The 16,089-nt window shown below is 46.7% G+C and overlaps 1 protein-coding gene across 5 annotated transcripts in view; it reads left to right on the forward strand.

Moving 5' to 3' along the window:
• The window catches only part of robo2 (roundabout, axon guidance receptor, homolog 2 (Drosophila)), a 790,970-nt gene that overhangs the window by 710,821 nt on the left and 64,060 nt on the right, over positions 1 to 16,089 (forward strand). For all 5 annotated transcript variants that reach the window (XM_070893255.1, XM_070893256.1, XM_070893258.1 and 2 more), the window contains one exon: positions 3,825 to 3,981. In XM_070893255.1, the coding sequence (XP_070749356.1) occupies positions 3,825 to 3,981 (157 nt within the window). The remainder of the gene's footprint in view (positions 1 to 3,824; positions 3,982 to 16,089) is intronic.

Raw genomic sequence — 16,089 nt, forward strand, 5'->3', positions numbered from 1 at the left:
TATCGTTCTGTTGAATCTGCACCATATCCCCTCCAATATATCCTGCAGTGCCCAGGACTGAACGCAGATACGGTCTACCCAGAGATTTATGCAGCTATAACATAACCCTTAATCTCCTATACTCGAGGGAATACAAGCCTCGATGAACGATTTCCATTTGTTAATCATGCTGCCGATCTGTTATGTTCCATTTTGTGCTGCCACCGCACTCCAATTCCACCCCCCCCTCCATCCCCGCCACTGCCCCCTCCCACCCCGGTCTTGTCCAAAAGCTCTGTATTCCTCACCAAGTTGGCCTCCTGTCGTCAATTCAACGCCCAGCTCCTCACCCCTGGTTCATATAGCATACATCTAAACCTTTCTCCATTGACTTCTCTGCCATCATATCGTCTCGCAATCTCACCGTTCACATTCACTCATCAACCCATAAGCACAGCCCCTCTGTCTCATGTGGACAATTCTGATACTCTCCCGGCCAACCTCCCACCTTACACCCTCCACAAACACATCCAAACTCAGTTGCCCCGTGTCCTAACTCACACCAAGTCCCGCTCACCATCGCCCCCGTACATTGGCTTCCGGTTAAGCAACGCCTCGATTTTAAAATTCTAATCCTTGTGTTCAAATCCCTCCAGGGCCTCACCCCTCCCTATCTCTGTAATCTCCTCCAGCCCCACAACCCTCTGAACATCTGCGCTCCTCTAATTCTGGCCTCTTGAGGATCCACGATTTTAATCGCTCTACCATTGGTGGACGTGCCTTCAGCTGCCTGGGCCTCAAGCTCTGGAACTCCCTCCCTGAACCTCTCCATCTCTCTTTCCTCTTTTAAGATGCTTCTTAAAGCCTATCTCTTTCACCAAGCTTTCGGTCACCTGTCCTAATATCACATTATGCGGCTCAGTGTCAACATTTGCTTGCTAACACTCCTGTGGGACGTCTTGCCACATTAAAGGCACTGTATAAATGCAAATTATTGTTGCAGTGACTTCTTGGGGCCGAAATTGCCCCATCCCTTAAGGCCTGTTGCCGCTGGAAATCATTGGCCACGCCGCGGAGTGCAATGGCGACGATTTGTTGTGGAATGGCCTCCATATTGAAAATTCCACTCGTGCGGTATCCCGCCGGTGACCCGCTCCCCCCCCCCCACACCCCCCACTACCGCTCCATTGCTGCCGATCCATCCGAAGTGCGTCATCAGAGCGCGCACCCCCAATCATCCCACCACCTGTGGTGAACTTCTACCGAACAAATCTTGCTGCCACCGCTCGGTGCCGCCAGCAGCTATTTCTGCCGGTGCACTGAGCTGGGAGAGCGCTCACAATGGCGGAGCGGCCGCCATTAAAGGGGAGCGTGCACTGCCGCGGTCGCCATCTTTTTTTTTTTGTCTTTTCGGCCGACTGCCAGGTCTGGCCGACAGTTATGTCCTGTCGGGTTCGGCCGGGCCGGCAACAGGGAGCCTCGCACATCCTCTTGGGTGCCAGGCCGCTGGCCCGGCCGAGACCCTCCCTGGTGGCCCAATGGAACGAACTAAATGAATGGTACTAGCTCGCCCCTTTAAGTGAAGGGGAGAGATGTGGTGACGCGGCAGCACGATGACATCATCAGCGCTACACTGATGACTGACAGAGGCGGGCACTCCGCCCGCCCACCACTTCCGCCCCTCTAGTGTGCGAACCTCCGCTCAAGGCTGCACTTCCGCCCCCATGATGACCGACTTCCAGTCCGCTGAAAAAACGGCAAGGCATGCAATTTCACTAACGAGGCCATCGCATTTATCGATGGAAACACCATAGCTGCGCCCCGTTTCCAATGCTGGGCAATTTCAGCCCCCTTATCTCCGGACATCTTGATAACAAGACTTACCATGACCACTTACTCGTCTCCCTCATCACCCGTACCCCCAACTTTGCCCCAACCCCAATATTCTAGCCTCATTCCCTCACTCCTCATCTCCCAACTCTTAGGTTTCTAGCCTTCCGCCTGTCACAACATCTGGGCCGTGGTGGGCCTGATTAACAGTTGTCTCTTCTCTGTCCTCCATGCCCTTGTGTGTCCTAAACCCTTCACTGACTCCCACCCCACTTGTTCCTCGAGTGTGGGCTCACCGTTGCACCCTTCAGTCACAGGGGCATACACCCGAGGGTGCTGTGGCACATCCAGCCTTGGCATTTGATCGGCAGGTTTGGCTCGACCATGGTTTGTATTACCGTGCGTGACTCTCTTCACCATCAACCCTCGACTGCTTCAGGATTATCTGAGAGGGGAAGGACAACCCCTTTCTGCAGCTAATCATCTCCTCAAATCCCTTTCTTCTGCCCCCTCCACCATGGGTTCGTGGGTTACCCTCGTCTCCCCAGGCACAAGAGCATCAATGTAGTTTGTCTCACCTTCCTCCCCTCCCTGCCCCGTACCTGCCCTCATCCTCATCCTCAACCACTCTTTCCACGTCGTTCCATCACTTCTCCTGTGCCTCATCTCCTCCACAAGTCTCAACTCTTACTGCCCTGACCTGCTCCTCACTCCACTCTGGATCAATCATCTCTCCCTCTGCAGCACTGCTAATTCGCTCTCGCCCCTCTGACACTGAAACCCATAATGTAGCACTTGGCAGGAAACTAGTCTCCAAAAATTCACTTACCTGGAAGAAAGCCTTTGCTCTCCTGTCGGATCTAAGTAGCAAGAAATGTGCGGCTGCTTGTATTCAAAGCCAGATTGTACAAGGTACGATGACAATGGCAAAGAGACAGTCCCCACAGAATGAAAGCGGGATCATTGTTTATTTCAAAGGCTATTCAGAGAGGATCTGCCGCTTTCCCCTGCGGTGTGATTCACTCATTCTGATTTGGATAAAGTGCACATAGAATCATAGAATGTTTACAGCACGGTCGAAGGCCATTCGGCCCGTCGAGCCCGTGTCGGCAACTCCACATTATTTCCTCCCCACCCCCACCACCCCCCCTGACCCCCATCCCCACCCTCCCCCACTCCCCACACCCACCCCTCCCCCACCCCCTCACACCCAAACGCACCCTCACCCCATCCCACATCCCCCACCCCCACCCCCACTCAACCCCACCCACCCCCACCCCCAACTCCACAAGCATCAAGACTGAGCCAAATGGCCGATTGGCAAGATCGGAGCTTGGCGTGACTGCCTGCTGCTGCTTAGCTCGCCAACACTCAGCGATCTCCTGCTCGAGCGAGGTACTCTGGGAACTGGAACCCAACCTGATCCAGGACCTCGAGGAGCAGAGAATTCAGGAAGTGGGAACCAAGAGAAATTGAGAGAAAGGGAACAATGTAACGGGGAAAACAAAGGATTGAACAGATTGGGGCTCTTTTCTCTAGAAAAGAGAACACTAAGGGGTGACCTGATAGAGGTCTGTAAAATTATGAAAGGATAGACGTGGAGACCAGAACTCGGGGCCGTCAATATAAGATAGTCAACAATAAACCCAATGGGGAATTCAGGAGAAACTCCTTTACCCAGAGAGTGGTGAGAATGTGGAACTCGTTCCCACAGGGAGGGGTTGAGGTGAATAGTTTCGATGCATTTAAGGGGAAGCTAGATAAACACATGAGGGAGAAAGGAATAGAAGGATATGGTGATGGGGTGAGATGAAGAAGGGTGGGAGGGGGCTGGTGTGGAGCATAAACACCGACCTGTTGAGCCGAATGGCCTGTTTCTCTGATGTAAATACTTGGTAAAAAGATTATTCAGTCCACCTGGGGTGTAATCTCTCTCTTTGGTACACCTTTGAACAAATGCTCTCTCTCTGTGCCTCCTCACTGGTAAGTGCCTTAACGTCTCATCACGCTTGCAGGTGGCAAAGGTGGGAAGAAGAAGAAAAATAAAGGCAGTGTGAAGACGCATAAGAACGCGGGCTCCAACTGGTCCAACGTACCGCTGCCGCCTCCGCCAGTGCAGCCCCTCCCGGGCACCGAGCTCGACCACTACATCATGGACCACCACGAGACCGGGTAAGGTCGCTTTCCTCATTCCTCTGCTTTGAATTCCCCCCCATCCACGCTGGGCGAGGATGGGTTGCCCTCTCTAGGTGAGTATTGGGCCTGGTGCTATCCAGGCAGCGTCCATCCATAAGAACGTAAGAAATAGGAGCAGGAGTAGCCAAACGTCCCCTCGAGCCTGCTCCGCCATTTTATACGATCATGGCTGATCTGATCATGGACTCGGCTCCACTTCCCTGCCCACACCCCATAACCCCTTCATCCCTTATCAGTTAACATAGAAACATAGAAAATAGGTGCAGGAGTAGGCCATTGGGCCCTTCAAGCCTGCACCACCATTCAATATGATCATGGCTGATCATGCAACTTCAGTAACCCATTCCTGCTTTCTCTCCATATCCCCTGATCCCTTTAGCCGTAAGGGCCACATCTAACTCCCTTTTGAATGTATCCAACAAATTGGCCTCAACAACTTTCTGTGGTAGAGAATTCCATCGGTTCACAATTCTCTGGATAAAAAAGTTTCTCCTCATCTCGGTCCTAGATGGCTTGCCCCTTATCCTTAGATTGTGACCCTGGTTCTGGACTTCCCCAACATCGGGAACATTCTTCCTGCATCTAACCTGTTCAATCCCTGCCTAGTCGATCCAGTCTTTCTTCATATGTCAGTCCTGACATCCCGGGAATCAGTCTGGTGAACCTTCGCTGCACTCTCTCAATAGCAAGAATGTCTTTCCTCAGATTAGGAGACCAAAACTGCACACAATACTCAAGGTGTGGCCTTACCAAGGCCCTCGAGAACTGCAACAAGACCTCCCTACTCCTATACTCAAATCTTCGCGCTATGAAGGCCAACATGCCATTTGCTTTCTTTACTGCCTGCTGTACCTGCATGCCTACTTTCAATGACTGATGTACCATGACACCTAGGTCTCATTGCACCTCCCCTTTTACTAATCTGTCACCATTCAGATAATAATCTGCCTTCCTGTTTTTGCCACCAAAGTGGAAACCTCACTTTTATTCACATTATACTGCATCTGCCATGTATTTGCCCACTCACCTAACCTGTCCAAGTCACCCTGCAGCCACTTAGCATCCCCCTCACAGCTCACACTGCCACCCAGCTTACTGTCATCTGCAAACTTGGAGATATTACATTCAATTCCTTCGCCTAAATCATTAATATATATTGTAAATAGCTGGGGTCCCAGCACTGAACCTTGCGGTACCCCACTAGTCACTGCCTGCCATTCTGAAAAGGACCAGTTTTTTCTCACTCTTTGCTTCCTGTCTGCCAACCAGCTCTCTATCCACGTCAATACATTACCCTTAACCCCATGTGCCTTAACTTTGCACACCAATCTCTTGTGTGGGACCTTGTCAAAAGCCTTTTGAAAGTCTAAATACACCTAAACCACTGGTTCTCCCTCTACTAGTTACATCCTCAAAAAATTCTAGAAGATTTGTCGAGCATGTTTTCTCTTTCATAAATCCATGCTGACTTGGACCGATCCTGTCACTGCTTTCCAAATGCACTGCTATTACATCTTTAATAATTGATTGCAACATTTTCCCCACTACCGATGTTAGGCCAACTGGTCTATAATTACCCGTTTTCTCTCTCCCTCCTTTTTTAAAAAGTGGGGTTATATTAGCTACCCTCCAATCCATAGGAACTGATCCAGAGTCCATGGAATGTTGGAAAATGATCACCAATACTATTTCTAGGGCCACTTCCTTAAGTACTCTGGGATGCAGACTATCAGGCCCTGGGGATTTATTGGCCTTCAATCCCATCAATTTCCCTAACACCATTTCCTGACTAATAAGGATTTCCCTCAGTTCCCTCAGTTCCTCCTTCTCGCTCGACCCTCAGTCTCCTAGTATTTTTGGGAGGTGATTTGTGTCTTCCTTAGTGAAGACAGAAACAAAGTATTTGTTCAATTGGTCTGCCATTTCCTTGTTCCCCATTATGAATTTACCTGATTCTGACTGCAAGGGACCCACATTAGTCTTCACTAATCTTTTTCTTTTCACATATCTATAGAAGCTTTTGCAATCAGTTTTTATGTTCCCTGCAAGCTTACTCTCACACTCTATTTTAGTCCTCCTCTGCTGAATTCTAAATTTCTCCCAGTCCTCAGGTTTGCTGCTTTGTCTGGCCAATTTATATGCTTCTTCCTTGGATTTAACACTATCCCTAATTTCCTTTGTTAGCCATAGTTGAGCCACCTTCCCCGTTTTATTTTTACGCCAGATAGGGATGTACAATTGTTGTAGTTCATCCATGTGATCTTTAAATGTCTGCCATTGCCTATCCACCGTCAACCCTCTAAGTATCATTTGCCAGTCTATTCTAACCAGTTCACGTCTCATACCATCGAAGTTACCTTTCTTTAAGTTCAGGACCCTAGTCTCTGAATTAACTGTGTCACACTCCATCTTAATGAAGAATTCTACCATATTATGGTCACTCTTCCCCAAGGGGCCTCAGACAACAAGATTGCTAATTAATCCTCTCTCATTACACAAGACCCACTCTAGGATGGCTTGCTCTCTCGTTGGTTCCTCAACATATTGGTCGAGAAAACCATCCCTAATACACTCCAAGGAAATCCTCCTCCACAGTATTGCTGTCTATCTCTGTTTTAAATTTATTCAATGACCCAACTTCCACAACTCTCTCAGGCAGCAAATTCCACAGATTTACCACCCTCTGAGAGAAGAAATTCCTCCTCATCCTCGTTTTAAATGGGCGGCCCCTTATTCTAAGATTATGCCGCATAATTCTAGTCTCCCCTATCAGTGGAAACATCCTCTCTGCATCCACCTTGTCAAGCCCCTTATAATCTTAGACATTTCTATAAGATCACCTCTCATTCTTCTGAATTCCAATGAGTAGAGGCCCAACCTCCTCAACCTTTCCTCATAAGTCAACCCCCTCGCCCCCGAATCAACCGGAGTGAACCTTCTCTGAACTGCCTCCAAAGCAAGTGTATCCTTTCCCGACCCAATCCCCAGCACTTGACCGCACCCTCTCGGTTAATTAGATTCACTCAACCGCAAGAATAAAAAACCTTGGGGCCGAAAATTGCAGCCTCACTGGGTGCACACAATGTGACAGATCACCCGCATCCCCGCGGGAAGGACATCCATGCAAGAGAGATCGGGCAATTTGCCCAGCGAATCTCCTTCAAACTCTTACGCCCAGTAAAAGCAGGCGCATAGCTTACTTTTACCAGCGTAAGTTTTAAAACATAGAAAAATTAAACATAAACACTCATTTTTATATTAAACACCCTGTCCATTAAGGTAAGTTTATTTTTAACCCTATTGAAACACATTTTTAAAAAATCCAAAAGAATATTTTTATTTCCAAAACATTTAATTACATTCAATTTGAATGAATTTTAAATATGTGAGGTGTTTTTATTTGTTGTGTTGTGTTTCTTGTTTTGCCGGGGGGGTTATTCTCATTGATAGTAACGGGAGTCAATCCAGAGTTCCCATAATTATCAATGAGAATACTGCATTGTGATTGGTGGTCCTGGCCCACGTGATCCCAAGATACGAATACAATCCTGGAAGACATGTTCCCGTACGCTGGACAGTGAAACTAGGCCTCCGAACGCAATCCTACCTTCCTCCGGGACTACCAGGTATTTTCGTTAAACAATTTTGTGTCGGAGGCATTCGCCCGAAGGAAGCTTCTGACCACAATGTCCTCCCCTTATGTTTCCTAACTGTTTGAGTTCATTCACCGGAGGGAATTGGATCCCAAGAGGTGTTTGGGAGTGTAGATAAAGAATGAAAGGAATTGCATTTATATCGTGCCTTTCACCAGCTCAGGAAGTCCCAAAGCGCTTCTCGGCCAGTGAGGTACTTTTTGGAATGTGGGAAACACAGAAAGCTCCCACAAACAGCAATGTGACAATTCAAATATATTCTTTACGACATCACAAACACACACATACACAAGATGGCTCGTCAGGAACTTGCCAGGTGACCTTGTCACATGATCCTTTTATTATAAACATCAGCAGTTGCATCACCACAGTAGTCCACTAGGTGGAGAAGTAGTCCACTATATTTTGCCGTCCAACGCATGGGAACATGTCCTCCAGGTAAGTATTCGTATCCTGGGATCACCTGAGCCTGGTCCACCAATCACTATGCAGTATTCTCATATTATAGCTCTGTATTACAATAATGACAGGTTCATCTGTTTTGTTGGTGTTGGTTGAGGGATAAATATTGGGCAGGACACGAGATCGGAGAATGACATTCAAGGGCTTGTTTATGTTGAGTTCAGTGACCTCTCCCAAACAATGTTGATGCAGAAAATGAAATTCATTCTAGCAAGCGGTAGGAGTAAGGGTTCGATGCAGTGTGGGCTGCAGGCTCCTTCCCTTTACAAATAAACATCCCCTTCGCTTTGCCCGAGTGCATTGAAGATTCTCCAAGTTGACGATTGACAACATTTGGCTTCCAGGATCATCAGTGCAGCAGCTGTTGCTATAGTCAGCCTCTTTGTTTCTGCAAACCCAATAAGGCAGCCCTGCAGCCATCAGTGATAAGCTAAGGGTCAGTGTAGCTCAATTGGTAACTGAATGGTTGTGGGCTCAAGCCCAACACGAGGCTTTGATTACATCATCCAGGCTGACACGGCCAGCACAGTGCTGAGGGAGTGCTGCGCTGTCGGAAGTGCCGTCTTTCGAGTAGTTGTAAAAGATCCCTCAGCCACAATTGGAAGAGGAGCCTGTGTCCTGACCCAACAGTCTTCACAAATTAATGGGATCTCCTATTATCGTGTCATTTGCCTATTTCCACACCACGCCCTCAGCTAAGGGAGTGTTTGATGGGACAGTGTAGAGGGAGCTTTACTCTGTATCCAACCCAGGCTGTATCTGCCCTCGGCGTGTTTGATGGGACAGTGCAGAAAACTTAGATACATAGAAACAGAAAATAGGTGCAGGATTAGGCCATTCGGCCCTTCGAGCCTGCACCGCCATTCAATGAGTTCATGGCTGAACATGCAACTTCAGTACCCCATTCCTGCTTTCTCGTCATACCCTTTGATCCCCCGAGTAGTAAGGACTACATCTAACTCCTTTTTGAATATATTTAGTGAATTGGCCTCAACAACTTTCTGTGGTAGACAATTCCACAGGTTCAAAACTCTCTGGGTGAAGAAGTTTCTCCTCATCTCGGTCCTAAATGGCTTACCCCTTATCCTTAGATTGTGACCTCTGGTTCTGGACTTCCCCAACATTGGGAAAATTCTTCCTGCATCCAACCTGTCTCAACCCATCAGAATTTAAAATGTTTCTCTGAGGTCCCCTTTCATTCTTCTGAACTCCAGTGAATACAAGCCCAGTTGATCCAGTCTTTCTTGATAGGTCAGTCCCACCATCCCGGGAATCAGTCTGGTGAAGCTTCGCTGCACTCCCTCAATAGCAAGAATGTCCTTCCTCAAGTTAGGAGACAAAAACTGTACACAATACTCCAGGTGTGGCCTCACCAAGACCCTGTACAACTGTAGTAACACCTGCCCCTGTACTCAAATCCCCTTGCTATGAAGGCCAACATGCCATTTTCTTTCTTAGCCGTCTGCTGTACCTGCATGCCAACCTTCAATGACTGATGTACCATGACACCCAGGTCTCGTTGCACCTCCCCTTTTCCTAATTTGTCACCATTCAGATAATAGTCTGTCTCTCTGTTTTTACCACCAAAGTGGATAACCTCACATTTATCCACTTCATCTGCCATGCATTTGCCCACTCACCTAACCTATCCAAGTCACTCTGCAGCCTCATAGCATCCTCCTCGCAGCTCACACTGCCACCCAACTTAGTGTCATCCGCAAATTTGGAGATACTACATTTAATCCCCTCGTCTAAATCATTAATGTACAATGTAAACAGCTGGGGCCCCAGCACAGAACCTTGTGGTACCCCACTAGTCACTGCCTGCCATTCTGAAAAGTACCCATTTACTCCTACTCTTTGCTTCCTGTCTGACAACCAGTTCTCAATCCACGTCAGCACACTACCCCCAATCCCATGTGCTTTAACTTTGCACATTAATCTCTTGTGTGGGACCTTGTCGAAAGCCTTCTGAAAGTCCAAATATACCACATCAACTGGTTCTCCCTTGTCCACTCTACTGGAAACATCCTCAAAAAATTCCAGAAGATTTGCCAAGCATGATTTCCCTTTCACAAATCCATGCTGACTTGGACCTATCATGTCACCTCTTTCCAAATGCGCTGCTCTAACATCCTTAATAATTGATTCCATCACTTTACCCACTACCGATGTCAGGCTGACTGGTCTATAATTCCCTGTATTCTCTCTCCCTCCATTTTTAAAAAGTGGGGTTACATTGGCTACTCTCCACTCCATAGGAACTGATCCAGAGTCTATGGAATGTTGGAAAATGACTGTCAATGCATCCGTTATTTCCAAGGCCACCTCCTTAAGTACTCTGGGATGCAGTCCATCAGGCCCTGGGGATTTATCGGCCTTCAATCCCATCAATTTCCCCAACACAATTTCCCGACTAATAAGGATTTCCCTCAGTTCCTCCTTCTTACTAGACCCTCTGACCCCTTTTATAACCGGAAGGTTGTTTGTGTCCTCCTGACTGAATACCGAACCAAAGTACTCGTTCAATTGGTCTGCCATTTCTTTGTTCCCCATTATGACTTCCCTTGATTCTGACTGCAGAGGACCTACTTTTGTCTTTACTAACCTTTTTCTCTTTACATATCTATAGAAACTTTTGCAGTCCGTCTTAATGTTCCCTGCAAGCTTCCTCTCGTACTCTATTTTCCCTGCCCTAATCAAACCCTTTGTCCTCCTCTGCTGAGTTCTAAATTTCTCCCAGTCCCCGGGTTCACTGCTATTTCTGGCCAATTTGTATACCATTTCCTTGGCTTTAATGCTATCCCTGATTTCCCTTGATAGCCACGGTTGAGCCACCTTCCCTTTTTTATTTTTACCCAGACAGGGATGTACAATTGTTGTAGTTCATCCATGCGGTCTCTAAATGTCTGCCATTGCCCATCCACAGTCAACCCCTTAAGTATCATTCGCCAATCTATCCGAGCCAATTCACGCCTCATACCTTCAAAGTTACCCTTCTTTAAGTTCTGGACCATGGTCTCTGAATTAACTGTTTGATTCTCCATCCTAGTGTAGGATTCCACCATATTATGGTCACTCTTTCCCAAGGGGCCTCGCACAATGAGATTGCTAATTAATCCTCTCTCATTACACAACACCCAGTCTAAGATGGCCTCCCCCCTAGTTGGTTCCTCGACATATTGGTCTAGAAAACCATCCCTTATGCACTCCAGGAAATCCTCCTCCACCGTATTGCTTCCAGTTTGGTTAGCCCAATATATATGCATATTAAAGTCACCCATGATAACTGCTGCACCTTTATTGCATGCATCCCTAATTTCCTGTTTGATGCCCTCCCCAACATCACTACTACTGTTTGGAGGTCTGTACACAACTCCCACTAACGTTTTTTGCCCTTTGGTGTTCTGCAGCTCTACCCATATAGATTCCACATAATCCAAGCTAATGTCCTTCCGAACTATTGCATTAATCTCCTCCTTAACCAGCAATGCTACCACACCTCCTTTTCCTTTTATTCTATCCTTCCTGAATGTTGAATACCCATGGTTGTTGAGTTCCAAGCCCTGATCATCCTGGAGCCACGTCTCTGTAATCCCAATCACATCATATCTGTTAACATCTATTTGCACAGTTAATTCATCCACCTTATTACGGATACTCCTTGCATTAAGACACAAAGCCTTCAGGCTTGTTTTTTTTAACACCTTTTTCCTTTTAGAATTATGATGTCGTGTGATCCTTTTTATTTCTTGCCTTTGTTTACTCGGCCTTCCACTATTGCTTTTTACCTTTCTACCATCTGTTTCTGACTCCATATTACTTCACCCTATCTCGCTGCATAGGTTCCCATCCCCCTGCCATATTAGTTTAAACACTCCTGAACTGCATTAGCAAATGTTACCCCTAGAACATCAGTTTTAGTCCTGCCCAAGTGCAGACCGTCCCTTTTATACAGGTCCCACTTCCCCCAGAACTGGTTCCAATGTCCCAGGAATTTGAATCCCTCCCTCTTGCACCACTGCTCAAGCCACGTATTTATTCTAACTATCCTGCTCCCTCTACTCTGATTAGCACGTGGCACTGGTAGCAATCCAGAGATTAGAGGGAGCTTTACTCTGTATCTAACCCGTGCTGTAACCTGACCATTTGAGAATGAATCAGTTTACTTCACAAATCGTTAGCGGAATTAACAGAGTGTTTGGTAAGTGAGCAAAGAAATCACCATAATTTAATCTGGGGTTATCAGTGCATCAGTAACTCTCTGACTTGGTGCCAGTCTGCTCCACTGCACCCCCCGAACAGAAGGTCGATGAGACAATGATCTTGCGCTGGAGTTATTGAAGTTTCACAAAGTCCGGGGGCCAGATTCATCAGCATTCCGATGTAATCTGTCCTACCAGCAGCTTGGTGTGTGCTGGCTTCCAGTCCCTGCAGTGTAATACGTTCTTTATGTAACTGCGCGAAATTGTATTAGTTGCCCCGGCAACTCCAGTTATTAAGGGACTAATGCAATCAGAGGCATTGGCAGGGAGCACCTGCCAGTTTGGGCACATCTCCCATCTCAGATCTCCTCTGCGTTTATCCTTTCAAACTGCAACGTCTCCGAAGCCCGACCACCACACTGAGGATAATTGGAGGTGCCCGTTTAATTCATCATCCCACCTCGTCTTCTCAGCAAACTAAAACATCAAACAAAATTTAAGAACCCCTTGCAGGACTGAAAATTCTTCCTTTTTTGCACAGAGGTAAATTGTGAAGCTCTTGGTTTCTGGCTGATTTTGAAATCCTTTTTTGGATCACCCAGGAATCCTAAACCCCCTCCACGAAAAAAAAATAAAGATACCTTTCCCAAAATCCTGTGTGGGGGAGCAGCCAAGGATAACTGACAACCATCTGTGTCTTCTCTCATTGTTCCTTGTTTAGCTGCTCATCAAGGTGCGGGCTATTAGTGCAGCGGGGAGGGAACATAAGGGCCCAGAATTTACTGGGATAATCACGGCGAGTTTAATGGCGCGCGTCGTTATTTGTGTCTCAGTTAACTCGCCAATTTCTGACCAGCTGGAGATACCTCGCTGAGTTGCCAGTCAACCACAGGCTGCAGGATGATTTCCCCCGCTCTGCCATCAGCCTTGCAAAAACAGCAGCCCGCCCTCAGCCTCCCCGCGAGTGTCAATAAATTCGCTGCCTTTGCCCCATAACTACAAATTAAACTCGCTGAAGAAAGTGATGGCTTGTACTTCACAGCCTAAGGACCCTTTTAATGAGGAGATCCATGTTGCGGCAATGTTTCTCAACCTCTCTGACCCAGAAACAATTGAAACTGTGGAGACTCATTCCGACAGGTAGCAAATTGTTGCTAGAGGTTTTTAAAATTTAAATTTTTGAATATTTACATTTTTTTTCTTACGTTTTCTTTCTGTCTCTGTTTTCCTCCCTCTCATTCTGTAGCTGACTTAACTCTAATTCGCCTGATTTCCTTCTCCACCATTCCTCTGTTTCTTTCTCGATCCTTGAACCTCATTGGTTAAGGAGACAGACTGTTTGTCCCCTTGTTCACTAAGGTTATGTAGATAGATGGAGTGTCGAGCTTACAGCACAGAAGCAGATCATTCGGCCGATGTTTATGCGCCAAACCAACCTCCTCCCACCCCTCTTCATCTCACCCTATCAGCACATCCTCTATCCCTTTCTGAGACGCACTGTTGCATTTGCCTATCTTGCTGGAGCGGGGCAACTCGCGGCAAGCCCCGTTAGTTAGTCTTTCGTCCCTTGCCCTTCAGCTCAAAAAACGTCTGCACCACAACGTGGTTAGAGTGCAGAAGCTGGGGTTTTTCTCCTTAGAGAAGAGAAAGAAAGAAAGACCTGCATTTATATCGCGCCTTTCATGTCCATCAGACATCTCAAAGCACTTTACAGCCAATTATGTAATTTTTGGAGTCGAGTCACTGTTGTAATGCAGGAAACAGAGCAGCCAAATTGTGCACAGCAGGCTCCCACAAACAGCAACGTGATAATGATCAGATAAACTGTTTTAGTGATGTTGGATGAAGGATAAATATTGGCCCCAGGACATAACGCCCCTCTTCCTCAAAATAATGCCATGGAATCTTTCACATCCACCTGAGAGGGCAGACAGGACCTCGGTTTAACGTCTCATCCGAAAGCCGGCACCTCCTACAGTGCAGCGCTCCCTCAGCACTGCACTGCGAGTGTCAGCCGAGATGTATGTGCCCCACAACCTCCTGACTCAGAAGCGAGTGTGCTACCCACTGAGCCACAGCTGACACTGAGAAGAGGATGTTAAGGGGAAATTTAATCGAGGTGCTAACAAGGGAAATTAGGGATACCATTAAATCCAAGGAAGAGGCATATAAATTGGCCAGAAAAAGCAGCAAACCTGAGGACTGGGAGAAATTTAGAATTCAGCAGAGGAGGACAAAGGGTTTATTTAGGAGGGGGGAAATAGAGCATGAGAGGAAGCTTGCAGGGAACATAAAAACTGACTGCAAAAAACTTCTATAGATATGTGAAGAGAAAAAGATTAGTGAAGACAAATATACGTCCTTTGCAGTCAGAATCAGGTGAATTTATAATGGGTAACAAAGAAATGGCAGACCAGTTGAACAAATACTTTGGTTCTGTCTTCACTAAGGAAGACACAAATAACCTTTAGGAAATACTAGGAGACCGACGGTCTAGTGAGAAGGAGGAACTGAAGGAAATCCTTATTAGTCAGAAAATTGTGTTCGGGAAATTGATGGGATTGAAGGTCGATAAATCCCAGGGGGCCTGATAGTCTGCATCCCAGAGTACTTACGGAAGTGTCCCTAGAAATAGTGGATGCATTGGTGGTCATTTCCAACATTCTATAGACTCTGGATCAGTTCCTATGGTTTGGAGGGTAGCTAAGGTAACCCCACTTTTAAAAAAGGAGGGAGAGAGAAAACAGGGAATTATAGACCGGTTAGACTGACATCAGTAGTGGGGAAAATGTTGGAATCAATTATTAAAGATGAAATAACAGCGCATTTGGAAAGCAGTGACAGGATCGGTCCAAGTCAGCGTGGATTTATGAAAGGAAAATCATGTTTAACAAATCTTCTGGAATTTTTTGAGGATAATAGAGTGGACAAGGGAGAACCAGTGGATGTGCTGTATTTGGACTTTCAAAAGGCTTTTGACAAGGTCCCACACAAGAGGTTAGTGTGCAAAGTTAAAGCACATGGTATTGAGGGTAATGTATTGACGTGGATAGACAACTGGTTGGCAGACAGGAAGCAGAGAGTCGGGATAAATGGGTCCTTTTCGGAATGGCAGGCAGTGACCGCAAAGTTCAGTGCTGGGACCCCAGCTATTTACAATATACATTAATGATTTGAATGAAGTAATTGAGTGTAATATCTCCAAGTTTGCAGATGACACTAAGCTGGGTGGCAGTGTGAGCTGTGAGGAGGATACTAAGAGGCCGCAGGGTGACTTGGACAGGTTAGATGAGTGGGCAAATGCATGCAGATGCAGTATAATGTAGATAAATATGAGGTTATCCACTTTGGTGGCAAAAAAAGGAAGGCAGAATATTATCTACATGGTGACAGATTAGGAAAAGGGGAGGTGCATCAAGACCTGAGTGTCATGGTACATCAGACATTGAAAGTTGGCATGCAGGTACAGCAGGCGGTGAAGAAGGCAAATGGCATGTTGGCCTTCATAGCGAGAGGATTTGAGTATAGAAGCAGTGAGATCTTACTGCAGTTGTACAGGGCCTTGCTGAGACCACACCTTGAGTATTGTGTACAGTTTTGATCTCCTAATCTAAGGAAGGAATTTTTTTCTATTGAGGGAGTGCAGCGAAGGTTCACCAGACTGATTTCCGGGATGGTAGGACTGACATATGAAGAAAGACTGGATCGACTAGGCTTATATTCACTGGAATTTCGAAGGATGAGAGGCGATCTCATAGAAACAT

The sequence above is a fragment of the Pristiophorus japonicus genome, chromosome 11, assembly GCF_044704955.1.
Source record: "Pristiophorus japonicus isolate sPriJap1 chromosome 11, sPriJap1.hap1, whole genome shotgun sequence".
Classification (NCBI taxonomy): domain Eukaryota; kingdom Metazoa; phylum Chordata; class Chondrichthyes; family Pristiophoridae; genus Pristiophorus; species Pristiophorus japonicus.